We start from the raw sequence: 22,713 nt of genomic DNA on the forward strand, positions 1-22,713 counted from the left end.
ACTCTACATATCCTTACTTTGGAGAATTAATATTAATAATATTAATCTTCTTGCCTTAACCCTTCTGGCGTAAAGCAATAGAATCCTTATTTAGGGAGAGGATATATCTATTAAAGAGTAATAGTGTTATTAAATTAAGCTTTTCCTTTAGCTTTACTATAAGATTTGCCTTTACTAGTTTATCTTCTTTAAGAGCTAAGAATCGGTTGTTTCCTAAAATAATTATATTATTAGTTTATATGCTAATAATTCTAAATAGAGTTCCTATAGTTATAATAAGGAAGTATAGATTAAATATAAAAGTAGTTATTAAAAGCTTCTCTTTATAGTGCTTGCTATAGGTAGTCCACTAATAAGTTCCTACCTCTGCGATTCTATATAATGGCTTAAGCATAACTATAATTATATCTTTGGGATATTAGTAGCAAATTTACTTTAGAAGGTATACTAGTATTAAGCGCTAAAGGGGCGTCTCTAATTAAGTGTAGGCTTAAGTAATATCTTATAAATAAACCGCTATTTTATTCTTTATTAAGGAGGGAGCTAGCGCAATAATAACTCGCTAACTAGCTTATTAAATCGTAGGAGATTACGTAAGAATTACCTCCTTACTATTATTATTATAACCTTAGATAATAAGCCTTAATTTCTTAAATAGGGCGTTAGTAGCTTTACCCTTAATCTTATTAACCATTCTTGACTTAAAGATATAAACTCTATTAAACTTAATAGGGTTATACTTCTTAAATTTAAAGACTCCTCTTATAATAAGACTATCGATCTCCTACTTATTAGATACTTAAAAAGGAGCTCCTAGAGTTATAATATAACCTTCCTTTTAGAGCTATTTTATAAGTTTAAAGTTAGCTTTTTCCTTAGCTATTATAAAGGCTATTAATAGCTTAACTATATTCTTAATAGCGGCAATAAATTACTCTTTAAAATTAATAAGATATTGGTAATTTTATAATCCCTTTAGGCAACCTCTACCGCGTTATAGTTGTGGCGTATCTACTACAATTATATTAAAGTTATGGTCGCCTTCTAGAGCATATTAATTATAGTTCTCCTTTAGGGCATTTTCTATAGCATTCTGTAAAGGCTTAGAACTATTATTTTTATAATAAGGCTTAATAATAGTTAAACGGAATTAAGTGGGTCCGTAAGGTATCTAAATAGTATAAGTTTAACTATTAATTATAATGAGTTAATATAGGCCTAACTACCCTCCCTTTTTACGCTATACGCGTACCTTAGACTAGAGTAGTAGATTAAGCGTAGTTAAGGTATTTAGGCTATTTCTTATTCCTAGTACGTCGTTAACCTAGCGTATAGCGTAGAGACGTTATACCTCCTTCGTTGCCTTATAAATAGCCTTAGCTTATTATATAATAGAGGAAAATAGTAAAGAATTATTAGTTATTTAAGGGTAGGCGCTAAAGACTAGTAATATAGGTATAAGTCTATTTAGGCTAGCAGAATTATTAATAGCTTTAATAGCTATTTATAAGGTAAGTTCTTTACTAGCATCCTTTAGTTTTAAAGAGATAATCTTATATACGCGGNNTAATAGCGCNTAATATNNNTNTANTTTTTTAATACTATTATATGCCTTAATAGGGACTTCCTTAACCTTAATTGCCATTGCCTTTATCTATTATTAAAACTTTATAGATAAGAAGTTCTTTCCTATATTATAGACAATTTGGTTAGGGGGTCCTAAGTAGATATTAATCTAGTATAATTAAAGGGTATCCTATGCGTTCTTAGCTAATATATCCTTTAAAAAACATGCGGCTTAGAAAAAGGTTAAGAAGTTAATAACTTAGAGTACTGGCTTGCCGCTAAAATATATAACGTTAATAATAATATAGAAGTTAAAGTTATAGTTATCTTTAAGGGTAAACTTAAATCGGCTAGGGAACTTTTAGTTTATTTAGCAGTAATAGTAGTACTTTATAAGATACTTAATTGCCTTAACCTTAACTTTATAGCCTACTTACTAAAGAACCCTAAGCAATTAGTAAACGGATAGGTGGCTAAAGTAATGGTGTAGTTAACGTAACTCTAACTTAGTTAAATGGCTTTAAGTAATACTCTTTTCTAGTTAATAAAGGAGTAACTAGGGGTAACCCTACTTACGTATAACGGGTACCTAATTATCTCCTTAAACAAGTACATTCTTAAGGTTATTAAGCTTAACGCCTAATTTATTTATATCTTTAATGCAAAATAGAAACGGGGTATTTATAGGAATAATATAGAAAGTAATGCACCCTAAGGGGGTTTGGACCCTAATTGTGCTAAAATAGATTACAGTACCCTTACTAAAACGAATTATATATTAGCCTGCCGTTAAATAGTTAATCTAAATAGAGCTATTAAGCTGCTAAAGGGCTTAAACTTAAGATTCTCCTACTATAAATACTCCTATAGCTCTAGTGTCTGGTATAATACTATAGAAGACGTTTACCGAGTATTTATTATTAAAGGAGAACGTAAAACTCTCCTTTAGCTTATTAAAGATATCTAACTTTATAATAGAGTGGAGCGTAGATTAGTTATTAAGAATAGCGACAGTTTATATACTATTTACCTTACCATACTTAGTAAAGTATTAGTTAAGAGAGTAATCCTTAATTTTTATATCTATAAGGAGCTGTTTAGCCTTATTAACCTCACCCTTAAGATCTTTTACGCCTTTATATTAAACTAAAAAGCTTTAGAAGTAGGCCGTAGTAACCTTATAATTTCTAACATTTCTTATACTTTGGTAAAACTTATTATATACCTCCTTTTACTTATTAAGAGAATGCCTAGTTAACTAGTAATTTAGTTTCTTATAAATATAGTACTTCTTTTAGCGATTACTTCGAAATAAACCTCTATAAGGGCCTCTACCTTTACCTTATAGTTGTTAATTATACCCTCTACCGTATTATCTACCCTGGCTACTATATATTTGATTAGTCTAGTTATAATTATATTAGTTAGGCGGGTTAATTAAAGTAGGTTAAAGTTAGGCGTTTAAATTGCTATACTTCTTAAAAGCGTAGAACGGTGCTAATAGAAGATCTTAATTAAGTATATACTCCTTTATAAGTATTTACAGGATTAAAAAAAATAAGGTTATATTCTTTAACGCCTTAGTATACGCTAATAACTTAATTATATAGGCTAAAATCCTCTTAATATAATTCGGATAAACCACGCTAAATCGTCTAAAGTTAATTAAAAAGCTTTTAAAGATAATTAAGCTGAGGGATACCTAGGTTTATAGTAATAATCCTTAAAAAGATAGTCTTTCTCTATTCTAATATATACTGCTACTTATTCTCTTTTATTTTAAAGTGGCATCTTAACTTATATATTATGCGGTTAAAATTATATCCTTTTCCTACTAAACGGTTATAATAAAAGGTATTAGCTTAGCCCTTAAGCATAACGGAATAGGCGTTATAGTATTAATTAGACTCTATTCCTATTTTCTAGTAATAGTTATAAAAGATACGTAGTTTTAAATTAAGGATATTATATAGTTCCCTACTAAACTTCTTCTCCTAATCTAAATAGAGCTTTGTAAGCTCTATAAGTAATTTTAAACTACCTCTAATTTAAGATTAAAATAGAGGAGGTAGAAGTTGTATTATAGGCTATAGTAGAGATATAGGTCTAATTAGTAGAATTTAAAGGTTATTAAATCGCGGAGTAATAGAATCCTATACCTACTTTCATTAGGGTATAATATCCAACGTTAAAGCTATAGGTTAAATTAGATATAGAGGAGTTAAGGGCAGAGGTAGATTTGTCTTTAGAGGTATATTACTTAGATTCTATTATAAGTTAAGCTTCCTTATAGTGCGTAGTTAGTGCTTAATCTCTTATAGAGTCCATTTATGCTCTTCTTTTACGTTAATAATATACTCCTAAATGTTATCTCTAATAACTCCCCTATCTATAGGGATAAATACTCTATACTCCTAAAGGAAGTTACAGAAGTCATATATAATATCTTTATTTATAGGAATCTATATTTCCTTTATCTATCTAATAAAGTCCTCCTTTATATAGTACTATAGCATAGTATTATTATATTTGCTATCTTTATAGTATACTATACGGTGTAATAGGAATCCGTTTAGGTCCTATTACTTAGCAGTTATAGGGTTAATATCTCTATTCTATATCTCTAGGTTAATATCATCCTTATACTTCTTTAGGTAGGTTAACGCTATAGTAGGTATAAAATTAACAGGGTGTCGTACGTTAAAGGTAGGTAGGATTTTCGGTTTTGTAGGATCTTGTAGGTTTGCTATTAAGAGGTAAGCAATTTAAGATATTATTCGACGTGTTTTAGACATCGTTTAACGCGTTTTAGACGTTAACTTAGGACCTTAGGTTTAGTGACACTTCTGACCTAAAGTACGACTAAATCTTCGTAAACGCGATTGTTCTGCGTAATGGACGCAACTTAGTATCTCCTAGTACTTAGTAACACTTCTATTACTAGTTTTCTATAAGTCTAAGGTAGTATAGTATTACTAGGATCTATTCTATATAAGCGTATATAGCACCCCTATATAAGACTGTCTCTTCTATTCAAAAACCCAGCCGCCCCATAGTTAACCATATATTTAACCACTAATTAGTGTTAGTTATATAGAGTGACTCACCAATAACAACTACTCGAGTAGGGTTACAGTGATGTTAGTTAATAAAGCTTATTAATTGGAATAAGAAAGGGCGAGGAGCCTAAGACTCCTCGCCACGCTAATGCCGCGGCGTCACGTGACGACCGCTTGCCTTATTCCCGACACATATAATAATATGGGTAGATTTATGCCTTAAGTATATAGTTAACATACTAGTTAGCATCTATGCCCTTTCTAGCCCCCTTAGTAAATGGTTTATACTTCTAATAACTCTCTAAGTTAAACAGCCGTTTAAGGCCCTTATTATCTCTAATTCTAGGTATTCTAATTTAAATCACTTATTCTATAGCTTTATATTATCGTTAAGGCCGCGGAGTTTCTTTTACTTAGGGGTACCCTCTTCTAAAGCTCTCTTCCTTTGCCCCTACTTCTTAAGAAGGTCCTTTATTCTTCTTCACTAAGTCTAATTTAGAAGCTACTTATTACTCTTTTGTCTCCTTAACCTAAATTACTATAGGCCTCTTATGTCTTGTGTTTAAGGATATAATAGCGTATAGTATAAGCTTAAACTATATAGGGGGGTCCTAAATTAAGTACTCGTTTATATTAACTCTAATAGGCCTTATAATCTTTTAAATAGCCCCTAAGCCCCCTTTATAGGCCTTGCTTACTTTATTTGCCATTACCTAATATATAGGGTATTGCTTTTAGAGTTGCCAAATAATCTAAATATAGTATATAATTCGGTTCCTTTTGTTCTTAGGCCTTAAAAAGGGCTTCTTTAGACGCTTTCCTCTTATAAGCTTATAGTCGTGCACTAGGTCTCTGTAATTGTGGGCTATTTTCTTATATTAGCGCCTTTCTAGGTGGTGAATTCTATATGCTGCAGTAGCCCCTAATCTAGCGTCTTGGAGTCTATATGTATTAAAGCGCATTATATTAGCCCTAATATTTGCAGATGTTTTAGAGCCATTTTAAACCTTTAGGGGGCGCCCTAGCCTATCTAATTTAGTGCTAAGAGTATCTAAAAGGTCGTTAAAATCGGTGTTTCTAGCATTATTATATGCCTTAAGGTAGATTTTATTGCAAGTATTAGCTGCAACCCCCAATTTAGCCTTAAGTTAAATTAGTAAAGGTCCTAAGCGTAATTATAGCTGATTTTAATTAAATTGGAAGGTCGTCAGACCCGCTAAGGCGCCCTCCGCGCGTATGTTATAGCATTTTATAGTGTTTGTTTATAAAATCTCACAAGAAATCAAATTAATGTTCGTCACGTAATTGCTCACTGCCCATCTCCTATTGGCTAAATCAGCTCTACACGGTCCTTCCCTAAAGTGGCAGAAAATCAAGATTCTAATTATGTAGTAAGCCCCGCCCTTTATAGTTATAATAATTAGAAAATAAGGATTTAATAAAAGATATTAAAAATAATAAAGGTTACTAAATTAAAGACGGGAATGCTATACCTCTAATAAATAACTTAAAGATAAGAGATATCTTTAAGGATAAAGATAAAGAAGGGGGGTAGTATTACGGACCTTATATTAGTAATAGTATAACTACTAAAAAGAAATATAAATAGGTTAGTTAAAATAGTATAAAAGATACTAAAACTAATTAAGCTATAAAATAAGGGGTAGCTAAGTTATATAACGTATTCCACCACCGAGCCGGCCACCCCACCAAGCCGGCCACTTTTTTCCCCACCAAAAATCGTGAAAATCGCAATACAATATCTCAATAACCACTTAATAATAATTTTTAAAAATTTTATCTTTAAGCTTGTATATATACTCTACTTTATTTGCTTTAATTTCAGATAAATCTATTAAGTAGTTTTAAAGATATATAGTTTTTGATCGTAAATTTTACTCTAATCTTAATATCTTTATAACTACTTAATAGATTTATCTAAAATTAAAGCAAATGAAATAGAGTATATATGCAAGCTCAAATATAAATTTTTAGGAATTATTATTAAGTGGTTGTTGAGATATTGTATTGCGATTTTCACGATTTTTGGTGGGAAAAAAAGTGGCCGGCTCGGTGGGGTGGCCGGCTCGGTGGTGGAATACGTTAGCTAGTTATATTATAAGTTTAAAATAAAAATATAAAAATATATAGGAACGTATGGAATATATTAATATACTAACGTACTAATATACCTAGTATATTTCCTAGGCGTAGTATTATATATTTAAAAGACTATAGTCCCTATCTAGATAGTTCTCTTCTTTATAATAAATCTTAAAATATAATTAGAGTTAATCTATTAAGCAACCTACTCTACTAGTATATTTATGTTATTAGCTTCTTATTTACCTATATACCTCGCCTATTAATAAGCCTATTATAGTATTTCCTATAAGGCTTTATTATAAGAAACTTAGTAATACCCTTATATATATTATATATACTTTATAGAGCTACGCAACTCTAAATATTATAATTCCTAAGACTAGTTTTTTAGTAGCCTTTATAATCCTTTAGATAAATTATAGCCGCTTTTTACTTATATATTAAGTGTAACGGAACCTTATAGCAAGAACTACGGTGGGCTCGTTATTGGGCTAGGTGTGTAGGAAATGTAAGTACAAAAGTCAACAATGTAATAACAACTGGTGGAGTGGTTGCCTAATAGATTAACTCTAATTGTATTCTGAGAATTACTATAAGGAAGGAACTATCTAGGTAGGGACTAAGGTCCTTTAAATATATAACCGTACTCCTATAAAATCCCTCTTATACATAATATACGTCTTATATATAAGGTATATAAGTTCCTCTCGTTCCTCTTATTTAATACATAGCATATTATATAACCTTGGTTACTATTCCTTGTTATATAGTTCTATTGGCTCCATCCTAGACCGTACTTATATTAACTAACTAGCTTCTTCCATCCCTTCTCTAAGTAGTTATAATATTATACTTAAAGCGTCCATAACACTATCTCCCTCCTTTTTATCTTCGTTCTTAAAGATCCGAAATATCTTTAAGTCGTTTACTAGAGGTATAATATCCGTCTAATTAATTTAGTTAATATTATTGCTCATTATACCTAAAGCAATTTCTTCTTTACACGCCTAACATCGTACTCGCACTATTGCTGCAATACTATCTCTTAGTAAGATTATACTATCTCTGTGTTCTCGCTGCTTAAAAGAGGGGTTAGTTTATATTGCGTTGGCGAACCTATCTTTGCGATAACTGTCCTCTTATTTAGAGTGCACTAAAGCGAATATTTATTTGTCCTGTGATATTTGCTTTACTTCTAATGCTAAATATACGCGACCTATTACTCTTAATAGTCGTCTAGTTCCCTAATTAATTTATCTTAGGGTTTTATGTTTAATCTGCTGCTATACGGCTAGATAGTAAACTGTCTTAAGCCCTTACTAAGTTAGAATGTTCTTATAATGCGGAACAGAAAGCCCTAAATACTTAGATTACGGCGTTTACTCATTTACTTCGTCTTAAGAAGGTTTATAAGAAGGTTTATTCTAAGGAGTAGAAACTTATAGAATAAGGTTTATAGGAACTTAGTAATAAAAAAACGGATTCTCCTCTAATAGAGAAAGAAATAGATCTAAGTAGTTTGGCAACTGCTCTTCCTAGGTCCCCCTTAGGTAACTTATTTTTTAGCGATCCTTCTTTATTAATGCTGCCTGACCTAATTTCTTCTAATACTCCTATACCTTTTCTATAGCGTTCTTTAAATTTTCTAGTGGCTCCTAGGTAGTCTTAGTATAGCTTATTTACTTAACCTCGTACCATATTTTATTATTAACGTCCTTATAGCTAACAATCTTTAAAACTTGCTATTTGTCCTCTTCTTATCCTCTATACGTGTCTGCCTTATAGACTAGTGGCTTAATATTCCCGTATGCTAGCTCTAGCATTGCGATGTGCTATATAGGATAGATCTTTATCTTAGCTAGTAGGTTTAATTTAAACGTAACCTATAAAATCTTCTATATAATTTTAAAAGGTCCTAGTCTAACGTAGTCTAACTTCTTACTTAGTCGTTAACTCTTAAAATTTTTATATAGTAGCTATACTTTATCTCCCTCCTTAAGATCTGGTCCCTTAGATCTCTTAGCATTATAGTACCTTTTTATTCTCTCTTATACTTTCTTTACTAATTCTATAAGGTCTATATAAAGATTTATTAACATCTTTATTCTTTCTTTAGCTATACTACTCGTTTTCTTTACTTACTATGGTAATAGCAATATTCTTAGTTTATATTTATAATTTGCCTTAAATAGTAATATGCCTATTTCTTCTTAAGGTATTGCATTATATGCAAACTATATAACTAGTAATAGCAATACCTAATTATTCTGTGTATAATTAATATAATGCCTTAGATACTACTTTAGTGTCTAATTTAATCTTTCCGTTTAACCGTCTGTCTGCGGATAATATATAGTAGAAGTTACTGCTTAAACTCCTTATTCCGCTAAAAATACCTCCTAAAATACTGCTACGAATCTTAGATCCCTGTCCGATATAATTTTACTTAGTACTCTATGTCTTGCGAATACTTCTTTAATATAGATTCTAGCGATATCTTCTGCTAAGATTTCTTCTGTACATGCTATAAAGTATCCCCACTTTATAAGCTTGTCTATTATTACTAAAATTACGTTATAATCTTGTCCGGTAATAGGATTTCTTAACTTTAGCAACTTAATAATAAAGTCCTATAATATAACCTCCTATAGTCTCTCCGGTGTTTTAATAGGTTATAGCCCTCTATACAGCTTATGCCTTATTAGTTTATTCCTTTAGTAATCTAGACACTCTCTAGTAACCCTTTTAGCTATCCTCTAGATCCTGTTAATAATCTATTCTTCCTAGAGTCTTAACACTAAGCCCGTAGCTTTATTATGTCCCTAAGTTAGTCCCTTATAGAAGTCTTTTACGAATTACTCTGCTATGCTTTTTAGGATATACTTTGCTTTTTAGTTTTTATATATATCCATCTATAGATCTTCTAGTTATGCTTTTAGAATCCTTTATACCTAAAAGCTTTCTAGTGTCTTATAGACTTTCTCTAGTTTATCGTTTTCCTAAGTTACTATAATTTTTAGATAATTATACCTAATTAATCTGTCTATATCTTTTCGCAGTAAAGCCCCTAATGGCTTTTCGTCGTTCTATAGTTTAGCCTTATAACTTAGAGTATCTACTTATATATTGTCTATACCTCTGGTATACTAAATCTTAAAATAGTATTCTGTAAGCATCTCTGCCCATCTAACCTATCTTTAGTTAAGTTCCTTTATTATTAGGAATCCTATTAGGTTCTTATAATCCGTCTTAACTATAAATAGTTTCTNTATNCCTTANANNAANNCTCTNTATTCCNTTANTNNTNTAACTATACCTAANAACTNCTTNTTATAGATGTTATAGTTTAACTCTAGTAGTGTTATCTTCCAACTATAGTATGCCACTAGGTACCATCCGTCTTAATGCCTTTGCATAAAGTATACCCCTAGTGCGTAGTCTAATATATCCGTCTCTATAACCGTCTCTAGTCCTAGTTAATAGATCTTAAGAACTGGCTCTTGGGTAAATAACTCTTTAACTTTCCTAAAGAGTTCCCTTTGTTCCTCTCCCCATACCTATAGTTCTTCTTTCTTTGTTAATCGCGTAAATGGTTTAATATCCTTTAACTATTGCGTTATAAACCTTCTGTAGTAATTACAAAACCCTAAAAACAATCTTAACTGCGTAACGTTCTTTAGTTCTTGCTAATTTACTATAGCCTCGATCTTCTTTAAATCTATACTAAGTTAGCTTAGTTTAATAATAAATCTAACGAAATCGGTCTTCCTAGTAAAAAACTTGCATTTCTTGATTGCTACTAGCATTTATTCTTCTTATAGTCTCTTTAAGACCTATTTAACGTGTTCTCCGTGTTCTTCCTTAGTTATTAAGTAGATAATGGTATTATTAAGGTATGCTATAATAAACTCATCCAAGTACTCTCCTAATACGTTATTAATACGCTTCTAGAACATTACTAGTGCATTTATAAGCCCGAATTATATAACTAATAGTTTATATAGTCCTTCCTTTAACCTAAAGGCTGCCTTCTATTTATTACCTTCCTTAATTCTAATCTAATGGTACGCCTATCTTAGATCTATCTTCGTAAAGATTTACGCGTTGCCTATCCTGTCTTAGATTTCGCTAATTAAGGGTAAAGGATACCTATCCTTTCTGGTAATGCTGTTTAACTATCTATAGTTAATATACAGCCTTAGTTTGCTATTCTTTTTTAGTACGAATAGTACTAAATAACCCGCTAATAACTGCGATGGTCTAATATATCCCTTTTATAAAATTTCCTAGATAAACTCTTTTAGTGCTTTACCTTCTTCTTTAGTAAGCTTATAGATTAGAAAAAACCTTAGACTTATTTCTAGTTCTAATTCTATCTTATAGTCCTATGCTATATACTCTAATAGCTTCTTACTCTCTAGTGACCATAGTTTCTTACTATACTTATAGTATCTCTTTAGTACGTGGCTTAGCCCTTTCTCTATTTCTTTATAGGTTGCCCCTACTTAGTACTATACTAACTTGGCCTGTTATCGCATCTTGCGGCGTTAAGTATCCCTAATATTAACCTAACCTATAATCTAATCGATCCTTAGATTATACTCCTATAACTAAGGCATTTTTAATACTACCTTATCTTGTCCTAATGGTAGGATATTAAAAGACATCTTGATTTATCTTCCTTTAATAGTTAGCTAAATAGGTCCTGTTTTAAGATTAATAATCCCTCCTCCGTAGGCTATTAGATCTCCTAAAATTATAACTAATAGGTAAGGTTACTCCTTCTGTCTATAAGGTAGTCCTATTTTTTTAACTACTACTAGTAAGATATGGTTTCTTATTACTCCACTATCTATTAGCGCTTTAAACTGTTAATCTTGCCAATTAACTTATAAATTTAGGTGTTATCCTTAAATTCCTTTAAGGGTCTAAGGCTTTACTACTAGCTCCCTCTAGTTCTATAGGCCTCTACTTTTCCTAACTATTAGCTGCTTAATTCTNNTNNACTTAGCTTNCTCTTTAGCCAATACCTAGTTCGCTTTTTATCTTTAATATACCATAAACATATATTCTCTAGGTATTCCCACCACTATCGTCCATCTAAGCATTTTTCCGTAAGGAATCTTCCTGGTTAAAGTATTAAATCTCCTTCCTCTTAGACTTCTGCTGGATACCATCTATATATATATTTGGCATTCCTATACTATTGCTTATCCGTTATCCAGTATATCCTTATAGGGTATTTCTAATTCTTTTCTTTTAGATTCTTATGCATTTCGCATATATCGTCTACGCATGCAATTTATAATAATGTGTGGTGTACTAGGTGCTTTAGGTTAACTCTTAGCTCGTCTTTATCCTTAAGTTTAAACCTTTATCGTGCTAATCTAAACGTTATGACTTTATTCGCAGGTACTAAGATATATCTCTCGCTTCTTTAGTCCTCTAAACGTTCCTCTAGATCCTTTAACATTATAATTAAGGCTCCTTTAATATGCGTTATAGCCTTTTCTATAATCGGGTGGTCCTGGATAACTTATTTATCTAACTATATATAGAAATCTTCCTACTCGTCGTTGTGCCTCTGCCTATACCACTTTTAGTATAGCTGCTAGAGTATATACGGCTTGTCCATAAGGAAGTATCTTCTTATTATTACGTTGTGACAGCCCTTTATATGTCGTTCTTTAAACCTAGTAGGAATTTCTAAATCCTCTTCATCTTCCAGTTCGGTAAGCCACTTAGCTCTTAGTATGCCTACCCTAAGTCTATTAGTAATTCTTTGTACTAGTGCTCTATCCTTTATACGTCCTAATGTGCTAGATCTCTTATCTAGTTTCTATTCTTGCTATACGATGATTCTTTGCCTAAATTCTTCTATGGTTTTTTTTAGTTTGCGTCTTACGCTCTAATCCTTGAAGTTCTCTTACTTCTTAATCTTAATATCAACTTTTTAATCTTTAGTCTAAACACTGTGTTCTACTGGTAAGTCTTCTAGGTCTATGTATTCGTCTCCTAGTCTAATTGCTATTTATACCGTAGATTCTCTAATCTATAAGGAAGCTCCTTGCTTCTTATCTGTGGGTGTTCTAATTTACACTCCAAATTCTTAACCCCTTAGATTTTTTAATCCTAAGCTTGCTTCTAACTTAAGCTTAGCTTCAGCCTTAGTTTAACTAGGCTTGCTTAGTATTCTTATCTCGTCTTAAGAATCTTAAATCTTACTTATTTTATCTTAAGAGTCTTATGCCTATAGGAAACTTTGTCCTAAGCTTATTCGTATATTACTAAACTAAGCTGTTGCTCTGCTCTATTAGTTATCGTCCGTTATAGGTCCTTAAGCTTGCCTTATCTTATCTTAAGAATCTTAGTTGTCTCTTATCTTATCTTAAGAATCTTAAGCCTATAGCCTTTTGCCTTTATTAAGCGCTAAAGTGGTTCGCTGTCCTACTTCTCTTACGTCTTACAAAGCGATAGACATTGTGTCTAGTAGGGTCTTAATCCCTACTAATATTCCCTATTTTATAGTAGAATCATTCTCTACCTCTATTATAATATCTCCGATAGCTACGTATTCCCAGTAAACCGCTCTTGTTGCCTTATCGTTACGGAATATTTCGCCTATGTTAAATTTATTGTCCTTAATGTCTGATCTGCGAACTGGTTTGTTAGTTCCTCTGTATTCTATAGGTGCTAGCTCCTATAGCTAATAGCTTACGCCATACTTAGCGTCCTTATGAATTTGGTATGCGTTGTTATAACAAAATATAAAACTTTTAATTGAACATTCTTTTATTCCTCATAGTATATTATCGTCCCTCTGTACGTATATATTATCTGCTAGTCTCGTGCTTTTTACTATATAGTGACTCTGCCTACTTCTATAGTCTCTAATATAATAACCCTATTTTCCGCAATTTATGTAAGCTCCTTCTTTAAACCATTTTTCTTGCTATGGAGTCCGCCTAAATATCTTCTACTGTTAAAATCCCTAATTTGGCCTCTACTCCTTAGACCTTTAATTACTTAATCCTTGTCCTTTAGGTTTCTATAGTTTCTTACTCTATCTTTTATAGGCTTCTCTAGTACCACTTAGGTCTATTAGCTCTGCGCTATACTATAGTTTCTAACTTGGCTTTAGTCGTTGCGTACTCTGCGCCTTATACGACTATAGAACTCTGTCCTAACCTCTCTTAGTCTATTTCCTTTGGTAGATCTAATTATTAATCTTAATTACTTGATCTATTAGCTCCCTTAGGGTATCTATATCTTCTATTAGGATAATTACGTCCTAGACTTTAGCCTTAAGTCCCTGTTTATACTATACTATAAGCGCCCTATTATTCCACTTAACTTATATTGCTAACGTCTGGAACTATATTATATACTTAATTGCTAAGGTTTATTACATAATGTTTTAGAGTTTTTTTTCCGCCGTGGTTACTGCCTCCAGGTCTCTAAATATTTGTATAAGTCGCTCTACAAATCCATTCTAGCTTAAGAATATAAACCGTACCTCTTAGTTTGTAGTTATTATTCCGTTTGCCTAGATTTCTATAAGGTAAGGCTTAAACTACTTAAGTACTCTTCCTGTTAAGAACAATCCTACATATGCTATTTGATCCATAGGTATTGCCAGCTTAGCTCCCTCTTACGTGACTTTAAAATGCATTTATATAAGAAATCCTTTAAGCTTTGATCTCTCTTCTAAGTATCTTTTGATTAATAGTAACTTAACCTTTACTGCGCCTATCCCATTAATCCTATTTTCCAACATTATATTATTTTCTGTTAACTAATCAACTATCTTTTATAGCTGTCCGACCGTTACAGGTTGCTATAAGTTAGTGTCTGCCATACTGGTGTCGTTACCTAACCTTAAAGTAGTTGCTGCCATTAATAGCGTTATAGTGGCTACTTTTAGTGGCATGTTATTCGACTTTCTATATTAATACCGTAACTAGGTAGTAATTGTGTAACAGAACCTTATAGCAAGAACTACAGTGGGCTCGTTATTGGGCTAGGTGTGTAGGAAATGCAAGTATAAAAGTTAACAATGTAATAACAACTAGTGGAGTGGTTGCCCAATAGATTAACTCTAATTATATTCTGAGAATTATTATAAGGAAGGAACTATCTAGGTAGGGACTAAGGTCCTTTAAATACACAACCGTACTCCTATAAAATCCCTCTTATACATAATATACGTCTTATATATAAGGTACGTAAGTTCCTTTCATTCCTCTCGTTTAATACGTAGCATATCATGTAACCTTAGTTACTATTCCTTGTTATATAGTTCTACCGGCTCCATCCTAGACCGTGCTTGTATTAACCAACTAGCTTCTTCCGTCTCTTCTCCAAGTAGTTATAACATCGTACTTAAAGCGTCCGTAACATTAAGGGGTACTTTAATTACTTTAACTAGGTAGTTTTAGTTGAGAATCTTATACTTAGGAGTTTCTTCTTAGGTAATGGCTTGGTCCTTTACCTATTAGTTAGGAAGTATAACCTCTAAGTCGCCACTATATTAGATCTTTACTACTACTATTTTTAGTATATATACTCTAATTAATAAAGGATCTATTTTAGTCTATATACTACCTCTAGTATTTAGACCCTAACTATAGACCTTATAGGTATTACGCTAGGTAGGTGCTAAAGGGGCGCTAGTTAGGCGCTAGCGGTAATATTAGCCTATAAGTGCTTTATTATATACGTTATTAATATTCCCTATAATTTTATAGTATCCTTAATGCGCCTAAGCCTATCCTTTACGGCGTTTTAGTTCCTATTATATTTTATATAAAGTTCCTAAGTAATTTATCCTACCTATTAAGCCGCATACGCTACCTCTATATATAGGTATTTATCCTCTCCCTTCTCTAAATCTTCCTTAATGTCTTTTAGAATATCTATAAGTTTCTGCCATTTCTAGTCGTTGTCCTTTAGGTATTATAGTTGGGTCGCCCCCTATTAGGTTTTTTATAATATCGCGTTTTTCTATAAGAGTATATATATTAGATCCCGCCGCGCTTACGACAAGTTCGCAAGCACTCTTTGTCTTTTTGGCCGTATAGCGACGTAGAGGCGGGATACGTTACATTTTCTATATATTGGTCCATCTTTAAGTTTATTACGACCCTTTTATATTACGTAGGCTTTCTAGCTATACTACGTGTATTAGTTCTAGGGTATATTATGCCGTAGATTTAATTAGAAGTGGTTATTTCTTTATTAAGTAAGTGTAAGGCATATTGCCTAGGTGTATAGTAGGGAGCGAGCAAGCCGAGTATAAGTCACAAGGAGAGTCGATAGAAGAGGACGATATGGTAAAGAGTATAGCAATAGCCTCGTACAGAGAGAGAGAGAGAGAGAGAGAGAGAGAGAGAAACCAATAAGGAGGATAGGAGGGCTGTAGGCCCAAGGGAGCTTATAAGGAGGTGCTGAAGGCTAGCCTTGGCAGCCGCTAAAAGAACTATTATAGTGAGTAATAGGCGTGTTCTGTTGCTATAGCGGCTTTTTCTTCTTTCTTATACTAGCTTAGCTAATTTAACAAGGTCTATATAAAGGTTTATTAGTATCTTTATCCTTTATTTAGCTATACTACTTATTTTCCTTACTTAGCGTGGTAATAATAATTTTTTTAAACTTATATCCGTAATTCGCCTTAAATAGTAAAGTTACTATTCCTTCTTATAGTGTTATATTATACGTAAACTATATAACTAGTAGTAATAATACCCAACTATTCTATATATAATTAATATAATATCTTAAATACTATTTTAATATTTAATTTAGTCTTTTTATCTAGCTATCTGTCTATAAATTGTATATAGTAGAAGTTACTACCCGCACTCCTTATTCTACTAAAAATACCTTCTAAAATACCGCTATAAATCTTAAATCTCTATCTAATATAATTTTGCTTAATACTTTGTATCTTATAAATACTTCTTTAATATAGATTCTAGCTATATCTTCCGCTAAGATTTCTTCTATATATACTACAAAGTAGCCCTACTTAGTTAATTTGTCTACTATTACCAGAATTACATTATATTCTTACCCAGTAATAGGATTTTTTAATTTTAGTAAGTTTATAATAAAGTCCTATAATATAACCTCCTATCCCTTACACTAATAGTGTGTTCGGAGTTATAGCCTGTGTATAGTAACACCAAAATCGACAAGAGCTTATGGCTTTAAGTTGGTATTTCTAGCTTACGTACGGGCTATAGCTCTAAACACATATCGGTATAAGGGATAGTCTCTTTAGTATTTTAATATTTAGGATTGTAAAGACTATATACTATAGGTATATGCCTCTGGTATATAACCGATAACTATTTAAGGGGTGTTTAGGGATTGTCTTAAGGGCAACCTAGGGTGACCGCAATAATATCTCTTATAACTATAATATATATATTATAATATAAAATTACTTAAAGAGTCTATTATATTAATATTTTTATTTATAACTTATGTATTTGAGTTATAGTATATAAAAGAAGATAAAAATAAAGAAAATCTAATTTTTAAAATAATAAGTTACCACTAAAACGACGCCCATAAGCTCTTGGACTCTTGGTGGAGAATTCGTTGGTTTATAAGGAGCAGTATGCCCGCCCGTGCGCGTAGTGCACGTACCAACGGTCCACCGAAGGGTCTGATTTATGAGATAACTTGTATGAACCCTCGTCTCATGGGTTGGAAGCACACCAAACTTTATTCCAACGATCTATCACTTCACAAATAGGGCAGTCTGGCTTCTTTATCTGTGCTCCTTTACCGCCTTCAGAACTAGAAGTAATATGCGATCCTTCGCAAATGAGAATTCTCGCCCTACCTGCCAATCTCGGCTAGTAGGAGTTCCCAAAACTAATTATCAGGCACCAGACATCCGCGTCTTCATACAACCACAACATTTACCTCAGCATCTTTCTTCGACCATTTAAACTCTATTATCTCCTCTATTACCTTACCCAACAGTTCGGCCCTGGGATGTCCACTTGATCAGAAGCCTCGTTGCTATTTGACAAACTGCGAGTTCAAACGCCGCGCTCATTATTGATAGCTTAGTGTCTCTATATTTTCATCCAATTGCAAAAATCGCAATGCGTTCCATTCATCCTTCAGAAAGCGACGGCGATTCCGCCATCAAGGCTACCGATGAGACAACTCCGCTCCTTGCTGTGGCTGCTGAAGAGCCGAGCGCAGAACCGATTGACGAGCCTATCCATAAGACTAATTCCCAAGACGATGAAGGCGAGAAGCCATTACCAGTGGGCCAAATTTTTCTGCTTTGCTTTGCTAGGTTTATTGAGCCTATTGCATTCTTCTCTATTTTTCCCTACATTAATGAAATGATTCATAAAACTGGAAATATTCCCGAGGCCGATGTCGGTTTTTACAGTGGCTTAATCGTAAGCAATGCTTTGAGTCCTAAAGGTAAACTGGGAGATGAGTTGCTAATGTGAATTTGTAGGAGAGTTTGTTTTCTTTCACACAAATGTGTGTGATGCTCGGCTGGGGACGGGTATGGTGTCACCCCAGCATTTTCCAACAGTTTCTAGATCTTTGATAACGTTATGTAAAGGCTTCAGATCGCTTCGGAAGGAAACCTGTATTAGTGTTCTCCATACTCGGTGTCACGATCTCCACAGCGCTCTTTGGGCTCAGCCAGGCAATTTGGCAGATGATCCTCTTCAGATGTTTTGCGGGGGTCTTCGCAGGAACGATTGTGTAAGCGATATATCTTAAGAATTACAACTAGCCAGACTCTATGACTCAAAAGATAAACAGCACTATTCGAACAATGATTACAGAGCACAGTACGCGGAAGACTCAGGCGAGAGCGTTCAGCTACTTTGCTTTCGTTGGAAACATTGGCATCTTCGTTGGGCCTTTCATTGGTATATCTCTCTATTTCAAGATGATTACAATCCTTACATCTCTTAGGTGGCGCACTCTCCAATCCGGCTAAGCAATATCCATCAGTCTTTGGAAATATTCAATTTTTCAAAGATTATCCTTACGCTCTCCCTGCATTCGTTACTAGTGCTATTGGTGCAACTGGGACTATTACCAGCGCCATTTTCGTTAAAGAGGGACGTAATATCCATGCTAGTATTTGATAACAAAGGCTGACGGCGGGTTGCAGACTCTTGAACGAAAGGACAGGAATGATAGGACATCGAAACCGCCACCCATGTCAGTGTGGGAAATCGCCGCATACCCTGGTGTAGGCATAGTGCTATGGCTCTACAGTCACGTCATGCTTGTGGCTTTTGCCTACACTGCCAGTGTGTCTCTCTCTACTGAATTCTTTACCGAAACTAACCTTATATCCCCAGTCGTCCCTGTTTTCTTATTTGAACCCATAAAGCTGGGAGGTATTCATCTCTCGCCTCCCCAGATCTCCGTTGTCCTTGGTGCCGGTGGATTCTTTCAAGCACTATGGCTCCTCATTGCGTTTCCTCGTCTCCAACACAGATTTGGTACCGTTGGGGTCTTGCGTGCGTGCTCTATTGTTTGGCCTTTCTTCTTCACTGCTTGTCCGCTCTGCAATATGTTTCTACGACACCACTTGAGAGTGCCATTCTGGATTGTTGGGTCAGTGGCACTAGTGGTAGGAAGTGGCGTTGCTATGGCTTTCAGTAAGTAATCCTGTCTCTACCCCAGTACTTCCCGCTTATAAAGTATAGCTGGAGTTCAACTTGCTCTCAATGATATCTCACCCTCACATGAAACTCTCGGAACGCTTAATGCATTAGCCCTCACCCTCGTTAGCGGCATTAGAGCGGTAACGCCGGCGTCAGCTACGAGTATCTTCGCAACTGGTATTCGAACACAGATTCTCGACGGATATCTCGCTTGGTTGGTGTTAATACTACTCGCTCTTGCTTTTCCCGTCGCAGTGAGCTGGCTGCCTACCAAAGCAGAGGGTAAGCTAAAGAAGCAAGAAACAGATGAGGCGTAGACGGGTATCTTCCGATATCATGGTGCTATAGATATGGGTTATGGCACTAGGCGGAATAGAGGCCATTTTAATGAGGAATCCCTCTCGAACGCTCGCGGTCACGTACTACTCTACAAAAGCATATCATTTCCGGAATCATGTTCCTTATGCCCATTATATATTCTGGCGGAGCCGTATATGCATGCCAACCAAATGATGGTCAACTACTAGCATAGCTTTTCCAATATCTCGAATAGATGTGGCCTGCAACATCAAGGGCACGTGACATCTGGTAGCTTTCTATCCTCTGGAGCTCACCCTATATAAAACTCGCCTATTTGGAAACTCTTACTCATCGCCCACATCAAATTCTCCTTCTCGCAGCTCAGATACATCCCTCAAATCATGGTCTTCATCCTTGCGGAGGAGAGTTGGGCAACTAATTAGAATAAAATAATGATTCTTATGGGAGTTGACATCTTCTAAGGCCTGTACAATGCCTCAGTTGTTAAACGCCAATTTGCACTAAAAGACAGGTCCTTATGGTGGTGCTAATTAGGACAATATATAACCTCAAATTCCAGCCGACGACAGTGTCTAAAAACAGAGTGGCTATCGAGCAAGGAGCAGATTTCATAAGAATTCCCCTGCTCCCATTTCCCGTTATGATCCTCCCCATCTCTTCTTTTACTAATGAGCAATTTACTCTGTCTTCTAACCTCGGTATCGTCAGATCTAAAATACTAAAGTGCATTTGTTCTATCTTGTACCTCGATTTTTGTTGACCTGAAAATTAGGTCGAGAAACTCGTGTAAAGATTGATCTATGAAGAAACAGAGACTATATATACATGGTAGATAACTACGTCATAAAAGAGGGGTAATAGGCAACTGAGACACCTGTCTCAGGTCAACAATTTTCGAGCAATGTTTCGACCCTCAAGCGACGGAGCTTTGTAAAAGCCAGGGAGCCTGGAAGAGGTCAAGTAGCTGATTCGATCTGTTGCCGAGTGGCGCTGCAAATCGCAGCCTATGATGACAACTGGGCAGGAATCACCTTTAAACCTATCCCTTGCACCGATAATTATGTGTTCAGAGCTGTGGCCCATGCGCAAGCCAGGAACAACTTGAAGCCGTGAACTCTTGTCGATTTTGGTGTTGCTGTGCACGGGCCACAACTCCGAACACACTATCGGTGCAAGGGATACGTCCTCAACTGCTTAAGCATCTTTACGAATATATTCCTGGATACCGAGGAATCGACTCCAATGCCACCACCCGAATCTCTTTGTCGTGAGCTGGACGAGATCCATAAAAAGTCTCAACCTCACAGCATCTCATTTCTCTTGTGTGATGTCCAGCATTCAGCGCAGTCAGACTGCATGTTGTGCTGTATTGTCTATGACTCCATAATGGCGCACATAGACAAGATTAAGGGCTCTTGGTCTCCTGAAGGTGTTGAGATTCTAGTACAGATAGGCGCCCCTGGATTAAGGGTTGGATTGACCGCGGAAAAGCCGCTGCGGTACGGGCCATCCTTTTACTTATTTACTTCTCAGGGTGAGTCTGCACAGGTTTTCTGATGGCCTGTAAATCTAACATGATTTTACTGCTGTATATTTCTGTTCTTTGAGCGCTAATTCATATATTATATGTTATAGAAGATACGCAAAAACCGCACTCCATCCCTGTGAGTAGAATAATTTCAGGAAACACAGGCTCCGACATGAGTTTTGAACGAGCAATCGAGTGGCTAAAAATATGTTGTAATAACCACGGCTCTCTCTGTGGCGGGCTTAAAAATGACCGTCAACTTCCAAATCGTGTTCTTGACCTTGGGTTACCTGGAAGAAGCAGTGATGTGTTCGTTTACGAAACATCCAATGAAATAGGCTGTTATGCATGCCTTTCTCATTGCTGGGGAAAATCACGACCACTAAAGACCACTTCGGAAACCTTGGTGCAGCATAAGCAAGGCATTCTGTGGGATATCATTCCCAAAACATTCCAAGACGCTATCACGTTCTCACGTCGTATGGGCATTCGCTATCTTTGGATTGACTGCTTGTGCATTATACAAGATGATGAGGAAGACTGGAGGAAAGAGTCAGCACTCATGGCTGATATATATCAAAACGCAGTAGTTACAATCGCAGCTTCTGCAGCTGCTGGATCCAGCGATGGTTTATTTCGTCAAACTGACAAAGAGTATTTACCCCGAAAACTTGTATGCTTGCGTGATAGAGCAGATCATGAAGGAATCTACGTTCGGACACCTCTGCAACAGAGGAAAAGTGACCTCCCACTGCTCCTCCGCGGCTGGGTTTTTCAGGAACGGCTCCTTAGCACTCGTGTGCTGCATTTCACGCAATCAGAATTGATGTGGGAATGTATGGAGAATACCACTTGTGAATGCACCGGTGGGACTGACTCCGATTGGTTCCGTTCAATCAAATTTCATATGTACCACAGAGCTCTTTTAGAGAACCTTCCATCTCGTCACATAGCCAATATTTGGCGTGAGATAGTCCAAGACTATACTCAAATGAATCTTACTTATGAAAGGGATATATACCCGGCTATATCTGGAGTCGCGAAGATTATGTCAAGTATTGTCAAGTCAAGGTATATAGCCGGACTCTGGCAGTCTAATCTCATCGAGGATCTGTTATGGTCAACGTCTCGCCCTGAAAGAGTACATCGACCTGATACTTGGCGCGCACCGACGTTCTCCTGGGCATCCGTTACTAGTAGTGGCAGAGGCATACAATACCGGCTTATGGGCCCTATGACCAAGATGCTTGGATTGGTTTCTGAACTAGAGAACCTGAACAAAGAAAGAGTCTACGCTAAATTTATAAGAGGAGATTGTACTTTGGTCGGACATGATCATACGGGAGAGCTGCTGGCTGGCTACATTGTATTGGAAGGTCCACTCATACGAGGAGTTGTAAAGGAGACTAGGGACTTATATGACCCATACGACATATATGTCCCTGGACAATCGAAGTTATACTAC

General features: G+C 35.0%; 2 protein-coding genes across 2 annotated transcripts; both read left to right on the forward strand.

Annotated features, from left to right (window-relative positions):
* Nucleotides 1–17,634: 17,634 nt before the first annotated feature.
* Nucleotides 17,635–20,091, forward strand: K441DRAFT_653802 (MFS general substrate transporter). Its single transcript, XM_067647592.1, has 8 exons — nt 17,635–18,160; nt 18,223–18,273; nt 18,334–18,479; nt 18,540–18,649; nt 18,696–18,844; nt 18,898–19,039; nt 19,091–19,393; nt 19,442–20,091. Exons 1-8 carry the CDS (start codon nt 17,852–17,854, stop codon nt 19,714–19,716), a joined length of 1,485 nt encoding a protein of 494 aa, XP_067508076.1. The 5' UTR covers nt 17,635–17,851; the 3' UTR covers nt 19,717–20,091.
* Nucleotides 20,092–21,420: 1,329 nt separating this feature from the next.
* Nucleotides 21,421–22,478, forward strand: K441DRAFT_603599 (HET-domain-containing protein; the record flags this gene model as incomplete). Its single annotated transcript, XM_067645312.1, has 2 exons — nt 21,421–21,921; nt 21,982–22,478. Coding segments are annotated over 2 exons (996 nt in total), but the record flags the coding sequence as incomplete, so codon positions are not given.
* Nucleotides 22,479–22,713: the final 235 nt, after the last annotated feature.

Source organism: Cenococcum geophilum, assembly GCF_001692895.1.
Source record: "Cenococcum geophilum 1.58 unplaced genomic scaffold K441scaffold_6, whole genome shotgun sequence".
Lineage (NCBI taxonomy): Eukaryota > Fungi > Ascomycota > Dothideomycetes > Gloniales > Gloniaceae > Cenococcum > Cenococcum geophilum.